This window comes from Gekko japonicus, unplaced genomic scaffold, assembly GCF_001447785.1.
Source record: "Gekko japonicus isolate JY-2015 unplaced genomic scaffold, Gekko_japonicus_V1.1 scaffold1140, whole genome shotgun sequence".
Classification (NCBI taxonomy): domain Eukaryota; kingdom Metazoa; phylum Chordata; class Lepidosauria; order Squamata; family Gekkonidae; genus Gekko; species Gekko japonicus.
This window is the reverse complement of record NW_015164705.1, coordinates 61,322-69,479: the sequence shown is the minus strand read 5'-3', so window position 1 is coordinate 69,479 and position 8,158 is coordinate 61,322. Positions and strand designations below refer to the sequence as shown.

Below are 8,158 nucleotides of genomic sequence, written 5' to 3'. Positions count from 1 at the left end.
TTCACTCGGGAAGGAGGGCTCCAGAGCAAACTAATTTATGCAGTAGCCAAATGGCTTGCTCACAACTTTAATGCCAGTAGCTCACAAAGTAGAATTTTTGCTCACAAGACTCCACAGCTTAGAGGGAACATTGGTCCCAGGCAACCCTAAAACAGAACCACTGATTACTGCAACATGTATTCAAACAGACATGGATTATATGAACAAATGCAATATCCTTCTATATTTGCAAGGCCTTGTATCCCCAAATCCTTTGCACCCAGCACTAGCATGATGCAATATAGTGACACTTGGGCCTGTGTTGCAAGTTTCCCTGCTCTTATCCCACAAATGGTTATGCATTCATGGTCACACATTCAAATGCACATGAGCATGTTCAGTATCCTCCAGGCTATGGACCCTTTATACCAAAGGTTTCACAAACTAGCCAGCGTAATTAACTGCAAGAAGCTGCTGCAGTTCTCAGATTTTTTCCCCCTGTTTTGTTTTATTTACTTAAACTGTACACAAATGTAAAATACTCTGACAGCAAACCTAAGTGAAAGTTGTTTGGTATTTAAATTATTATGGAACAGATTCTACAAGGGAGTTTATTAAATAAACAATTGGGTTTTCTTTCTTTCTTTTCTTAAAGTTTGCACATCTTGCAATGTCTGCTATGGATGATGATCTAGAAAAGACACTGACCCAAACACAATGGAATCCATTTGTACCCTGAAAAACACAAATTGGTAGGCCTCACAAGAGATTGTTCAGTATCATTACATGATATATAGACATACGATGGCCTTGCCACCTGAAAAAAAAAATTACAATTAATATGTTGGCCTCTTTGGTTCCAAAATGTTATGTATAATACATTTCACTGTATTCATTATTTTTTTCCTTGCTGCTATAAAAATAACCTTTTTTTTTTCAAATGGCAGTTTCTTTTGACTAAGTCATGCAAACTACATCAGTGCAAACATGAAAAGCAATCATTCGCTTTTTAAAAAAGAAGCAAAAGATTTAATTTCAAGTATAAAAAAAATATAAAAAGTCATCTCATTTCAGTCCAGTTTTCTTCTAGTATGGGTCAACACTTTAAATTGCATAGCTCATGCGGCACTTGTTTATAACCTAGAGATAGTGAGCAAAGAGAAGTGCACCGTCAAGTGCCAACCGTTCAAGGCATTGGAATCAGCAAGTGCTATAATAACGTGCATTCAAGCAGTCTGCGAGTGCTATGCTGTAGCAATGGGTTCGGAGCTCTCCAGCCATCCTCGGTGCCTTCCGGGAAGGAAACTGGAGTACAGACTCCTTGGTCTGACTCTCACGCTTTCTTTCTCTTTCTCTTCCCCAAGATCTGTTAAAATGTTCCTTGCCTGTTACAAAACGTACTGCGTTTTCTCTCCCCAGAAATGTATCCCTTGTATTTCCTCTTAAGGATTCATTGGTTGATATGTCATATCACAGATTTTTCCCCCCCTGTCCTCCTCCCTGATTGTCCCAAACATACCCTTGCTGAATCCCCTGCAGCGGAACAAAATTGCAACTTTCGTGGTTGCCATTGTTCTGAGAAACATGAAGATGGGGGGAATAGGAATGGCAAGCAAAAAAAAAGGAGAGGGAGAAGGATGGATCGGCTCCTTTCTGTATCACACAGCAGGGAAAGCAAGCCATGGGGGGTGGGGGTGGGAGAATCTAGTGGTGTGTTAAAACATGGAATCACACTGATTTATTGTTCAGAGGAACACTGCCACTGTTATCATGTACCTGTCTCTTTCTCTCCTCTCTCTGTGGGTTTTATCAGTATTCTCCACTGGAAGTGCTACAGGCCATTGGGGATTTTGCAAAAACAAAAATATTCTTTAACCTCAGTCAGAAGGGCTCGCCTTGCTTAGGCAGGCAGCCTGTAACTTCCTTTTCTTAGACCCCAGAGGTGATGGTGGTCATCTGTATGTTTGGTCACGTAAATAGCTGTGTGTGAAAATATATTAGACTGGGTGGTGGTGGTGGTGGTGGTGGTTTTTAACTTGCTCTTCCCAGTGGTTCTCTCCCAAACATGGCTGGCTGATAGAAGAAATGGTGACTGCCTCATTCACTTTTTTCTTTTTTAACCGCCGGCAGACATGACTACCTTCCTGTGACTGGCTTCCCTCCTCGGCCAAGCTGCTTTGTGCAATTGCGTGTGCGTGGATGTACCTGTGTCCTTGGGGGTGTGGGTGGGGTTAAGGTACTTCATAGCATTCATTTATAAGTGGTAGCGCATTTCCGTGTCCAAGAGCCACAAACGGCCACTGTCCTGACAACAGATGAAAATGATAATATATCTTGGTTGTTGTTATTGCTGTTGCTGCTGCCTCTGCAGTGAACAGAACTGCAGTGAACAGAACATCCACGCCTGGAAGGGGGAAACACAGCAAAACACCCTCCAATTCCATTCACTGTGAGGACGTACTCACCTCCCCCCCCCATTCCCTCCCCTTTCAAAGCACCCTCCAAATCAGGCGCAACCACATTCTTCCACAATCATATTAGGAACGTCCCTCTTCACAATGTTGTATTCATCATCAAAGTACAGCATGGACATGGAACTAAGTTTGGTTGGGATGCAGCAGGAGTTCACGGCATTTGGGTTCAGCTTCCGTATGCGGTACTGATTCACGACTGCGGTGTGAAAAGAGGAAGCTGATCCTGGGATGCCAGCCAAATAGTTTGGGCAGTTCCCCTCGCAGTAATTCCCATAGTAACCCAACGGCGCTATGATCCAGTCATTCCACCCAATGTGTCTGAAGTCAATGTAAAACTGTTGCCTGCAACATAAATCGGTCCTGCCATCGCATTCCAGGCCTCTTTTCCGGATTCGATGTTTGTTGTCAGCCAGCCGGGCCTGCACCACGACAAAAGGCCGGTGAGATTCATCCTCGTGTTCCACATAAACTGGCAGCACAGAAAACTCTTCACAGCCTTCACACTGAATGTCCAAGTTCAGTCTCCTTTCTCCTTTCTCAAACAGAGCCTGGATTGCTTCTGTCATGGGAAATGTATGCCAACCACTTTTTTTGAGGTCTACTTTCTTTTCGACCACATTCCACTTGTTGCTGGTGTCCAGGTCTTGGAAATACACTTTGACTCGAACTTTTCGCCGGCTGCCTTTCTCCAAGACATACGGAAGCAGCTTCAAGTAAAGCCACAGGCTGGCCTGAACAACAAACAAGTTCTGATTCCCTTCATTGGAGATAAAGAAGTGGAGACGCACTCTGGAGGAGGCCAGGTCATCTAGGATATAAAGGGGTAAAAAAACACAATGCTGTGAAGTCCAAAAGACATCTTTTATCATTCAGGACACGTCTACCTCAAATACAGTGCTAAAAATAACATCCAGAAATTATCGTCAACTAGAAGTGACAAAGCAGGCTAGGGGGTCTTGGCAGTCTTAGAAATGCATTACCTGAGTGAGATCTCAGAGACAAACTCATCAAGCTATAGGTGAAAATGCCATGTCCTTAGAAATCAATATGCAAGAAGCAATTAAAGTCAGATGGCTTGAAAGCCATGAAAGGAACCTTGAGAGCACCTGGGTGTTAATTAGATTTTTTTAAAAAAAGAAAAAAAGGCAGCCTTCATGTATAATTTCCCCAGAAAGCAGGGATTGTTAACAATCGGGCAACATTTCCCTGAGAAAGGATTTAGTTGCAATTTGGATGTTCTGTAATCTCATCCAGCAGCCCCATGATTCTTGGAAAACACAGGCACATTTTTCACCAAGGCAGTAAACTTCCCTGAGATGTACCACTTGTGGCTACAGGTGGGGACCACACGCCTGAATTCTTCTCTGTATAGAAAGTTCCCTGCACATAGAAAATCTGCCATTTTTTGGGGGGGGCGGGGGGAATCTCCTTCCTGATATGGTAGTTTTCTAGGTGGAACACCCCAAACTACCTCTTCCTGTCTTTTTTTTAAAACACAGTGTAGCTTCTCAGGCTATGGTGGAAGAATAGAGCAGGGGCATAGAATTTTTATTAACCTTTTCTTCTTGTCCTGATATCCTATCCCTCTGGTCCCCCACTTAAAATAACCCAAGTGTTGCATTTTGGTTTTTTTTTTTTAAGTTGATCACAAGAATCACAAGACTGCACATAACTTGTCATTTTACTTGAAGAACTAGGCCAAAAGTACCTTACACTCCTGATAGGTTGCACCAATGCCCGGACTCAGTTGAACTTACTTTCAAGTAGACAATCATGGTTTCAACCAGATTTTTAGGTTACTTACTCAATTTCTTAAATTTGAGTTCATGTTTGTTTAACAGCATTGCTGACCTTCCTAACCCCAATGAAAAGAATCTGGCACCATGACCTCTGTGCCTCTGTATGTCATATTCATCTGGTACATTGCTGCGTGTATATCAGCACCATGCCCTGGAGCTACCTATGTCCTACCAGTAGTCAAGTTCAAGTTCAAAACCTTTATTGGCATAGAGCCTACCAGTAGTCAAAGCATAAACCTACACACAAGATAGAAACTTATGAATAAGATAAGCAAGTAAAGAGGCAACATATAAAATTATCAGTTATATTGGCTTAGAAAGATAAGAAATATAGTGAAGAGAGAAAGAGAACTACATTATCTAAGAGATCTGCCCATCTTGCATCAATCCATCCATCTCTTCTTTGCCCCAGACATATCTATTACAGTGGTTTTCAAACTATTTATCTTAAGGGAGCCCTTTCTACACCTGTCGAACTGTTGAGAAACCCATAAAGAACCATTTGCCCTGGAACCCCAGTGTTCCCTCTAAGCTGAGTTAGTGTGAGCTAGCTCACAGTTTTTTAGCCTCCGGCTCACAAATTTTTGTCTTTGCTCAGGAAGGATGGCTCCAGAGCAAACTAATTTATGCAGCAGCCAAATCGCTCGCTCACAACTTTAATGCCAGTAGCTCACAAAGTAGAAGTTTTGCTCACAAGGCTCCACAGCTTAGAGGGAGCATTGCATGGAACCCCAGTGTATCACTAGGAAACAAGCCTATAGTTTCAAGACACACCGTTTCAGGCCTCACCATTGCTCGTGTGAGCTGAGAGCACAAGTTAACACACCAAACCTATGCTTGTGGCTGTACATTGCAGTGGAAAACCAATAAATACTGAAGAAACTTCATCCACTTTTACTGAAGAATCCTTAATTAGCTTCCAAGAAACCCCAGAATTCCCTGTAAGTTTGAAATCTGGTGGAAAGTTAGACAGAAAGAAAATGAATTCTTCAGGCAATCTGATTAGCTACAGAGATGTAGATATAAAATGGAGAAGGAGGGAGGGGAATGAGAGATACAGCTTGAGGCCCAAAGTGAGAAAATTTAGGCACTGTGGATAAAGCAATGCTGTTACATGGCTTTTATTCTGGATGGCCACTGTCAATATTTCAGAAGAAAATAGATCAAGAGTAAGACTGTGAAAAACAACAAAGATGAAAGTGCTAAGTAAGACAAAAAGATAGTTATTTTCAAATAGATCAAGAATGGGTGGATGGATTAAGTGCCATAAAGAACAGAAGAATTCTGTAAAAGTATAGCGGGATGCAAACCCAGTAATGCACACTTCTTCTGGTATACTCTCCAATGATCTCAGTGGTACTTAACTGGTATAGTACCAGGCCGGAAATGCTACCCCTGGGAATTATGAATGAATGCAAAATGGGTGACCGCATACAATAACACCTGGTGCTCAGGAAAGATGGATGGGTTCTGTACTGACTCACATATCTGCAGAGGACATGTAGATGAAAGAATAAGGAATAGATAAATGGAAAACAACCCAAAGAGGTATGGGCTAAGGAAAGAAGGGTGCAAATGAAAGTCAGGCAAACATATGAAGAAGATAAACAGACGGGATACCTAAGTGGGCAGTGTGTGCATGTAACAGATCATTGTTTATGTTAGCAACAGGGCTGCGTGGGTCAAGCAGGCACGTGTAGTAGAGGATATGGATGGTAAGATCAAATAGAAGAATAGCTATGAGGCTGAATGAGGGAAGAAAAAAGGCGAGAGGTGAGAGGGATGGAGATGGAAAGATAAAAAGGTAAATGTGCAAGACAGAGCATACAATATTAAGTGCAGTGCTTTTGCAAAGGTATTTCAAGGCAGGATAGGAGAGAATGAACAGATACATACTTTGATGGTCGGACAGGTATATGCATGCAGAAAATATAAGCATGGACCACTGAATGGATATTGAGCAGGGGTGGATTAAGGCTCACTGGTGCCCTAAGCACTGACCAATCTTGGTGCCCCCCTCCTTTCCACACGGACCCCCAGTCCATTTTAGTTGTTGACCTTTCTGGCCAGATCTACAATGCAGGTTCCAGCAACTGACAATTGAATTTGGCTCCATCATTTTACTTTTAAACATAGCCTATGACACTGTACCTGACCAACAAAAAATAGAAGATAACCCTAGGGTGCACCATGATCAATCTGCACTAGTTTTATCAATTTTTGTTTTTTACAAATCTTCATCCGGTTGTTGTTTTTTTCCCCTTTTCACCCTTTCCCCAACTTTGTGGTGCCCCCTTTGGCCCGGGTGCCCTAAGCTTAGTCTGCTTCATGGTTCATCCGCCCCTGATACTGAGGGATGGGAAGTTGGGGGAGTCTGTAGGTTCAAAGGGTAGATGTAGAGCAGATAACTGGGTGGATCAGAAGGCATGAGAAAGGACGGTAGTGGTGGTATCTGCACACAGGAGTTTAAGCAGAGGGGAAACATGGAATGACGGCGGCGTTGGTACAATAGATGGGCTACTGGATGAGGGGGGTGGACAGACGGATGGACAGACAAATACACAGGCTGCATGACTGGTCTAGGCAGAGGCTGGTCCACAAAGCAATAATTAGTGCAGAGGTGGAGCGGTCAGACAAGAGAGCTGACAAATCTGTGGGGCAAGAGTTTGGCCTACCCTGTGCGCATGCGCCCCACGAAGAGATTGGTGGGTAAGGGAAGAGCAGGACAGAAGGATGCGAAGAAGACAGGTCTGTGACAAAACAGAATAAGATGGAACGCTAGACGAATGCAGGGGGAAAATATGGACAGATAAGGCAGCCAAGCCAATGAAGGACAGTGCCTCTGCAAGACACGGGCATTTGTGTGAAGGGTAGGAAGTGCACCTCTAGACAAGAACGCTGGGCCTGCAAGGCAGGCGCGGCGGCCAGATGGGCAGGGTGGGCGCGGAAGGCATGGGGAGGGAGGAGGAGGCCGGGTGCCGGGCAATGCTCCCTCTAAGCTGTGGAGTCTTGTGAGCCAAATTTCTACTTGGTGAGATCCTGGCATGAAAGTTGCGAGCGAGCGAGCGATTTGGCCGCTGCCTAAATCAGTTTGCTCTGGAGCAATGCTCCCTCTAAGCTGTGGAGTATGGTGAGCAAAGATTCCACTTTGTGAGCTGCCGGCATTCAAGTTGTGAGCGGGCAATTTTGCTACTGCATAAATTAGTTTGCTCTGGAGCAATGTGTGAGCCAGAGGCTAAAAAAACTGTGAGCTAGCTCACACAAACTCAGCTTAGAGGGAACACTGCTCTGGAGCCCTCCCTTCCTGAGCAAAGGCACAAACGTGTGAGGCAGAGGCTAAAACACGGCGAGCTAGCTCACGCGAACTCAGCTTAGAGGGAACACTGCTCTGGAGGCACAACCGTGTGCGCCGGCGGCTGAAGAAGCTGCGAGCGGGCTCACCCTGACTGAGCTGAGAGGGGTCCCGGGTGCCGGAGCGGGGCGGCGTCCCACCTGTCTCGGCGAAGCTGATGATCTCGGAGGTCTGCTCGTGGGCCGGCGGTCCGGCGCTGGCCTGCCCGTCCAGGCTGGGGATCTCGACGCGGCCGTCGTCGCGCACCTTGCCGGCGTGGAGCTTGCGCAGGGCGGTGACCATGGCCGCCTTGGGCACGGCGTGGGTGATGTTGGGCCGGTCGCGCATCTGGAGGCGGCTCAGGATGTGCCTCTTGACGGCCTGCAGGAAGTCCCCGTCCACCGCGCCCGACTCCTCGGGGGGCCTCCGGAAGCCGCACGACGTGCAAGTCTCCTGCGCCGAGGCAGCTCCGGGAGGGGTGGGCGAGCCCGCCGCGCCCGGCACCCGCCGCCCGCTCGCCGCCAGCAGCAGCAGCAGCATCAGGAGGAGGAGGAGGAGCAGAGCGGCCGGGGCCC

General features: G+C 45.8%; 1 protein-coding gene across 1 annotated transcript; it reads right to left on the bottom strand.

Moving 5' to 3' along the window:
* Positions 1 to 2,485: 2,485 nt before the first annotated feature.
* On the bottom strand, positions 2,486 to 8,123 carry INHBB (inhibin beta B). Its single transcript, XM_015409513.1, has 2 exons — positions 7,745 to 8,123; positions 2,486 to 3,261 (listed from the first exon to the last, which is right to left on the bottom strand). Exons 1-2 carry the CDS (start codon positions 8,121 to 8,123, stop codon positions 2,486 to 2,488), a joined length of 1,155 nt encoding a protein of 384 aa, XP_015264999.1.
* Positions 8,124 to 8,158: the final 35 nt, after the last annotated feature.

Excerpts from the sequence above, each read along its gene's own strand:
- INHBB (XM_015409513.1), bottom strand. The coding sequence starts at position 8,123 with ATGCTGCTGCTGCTGCTGGCGGCGAGCGGGCGGCGGGTGCCGGGCGCG. Across the intron at positions 3,262-7,744 it reads CATCAGCTTCGCCGAGACAG|ATGACCTGGCCTCCTCCAGA; the intron begins GTGGGACGCCGC and ends TTTATATCCTAG.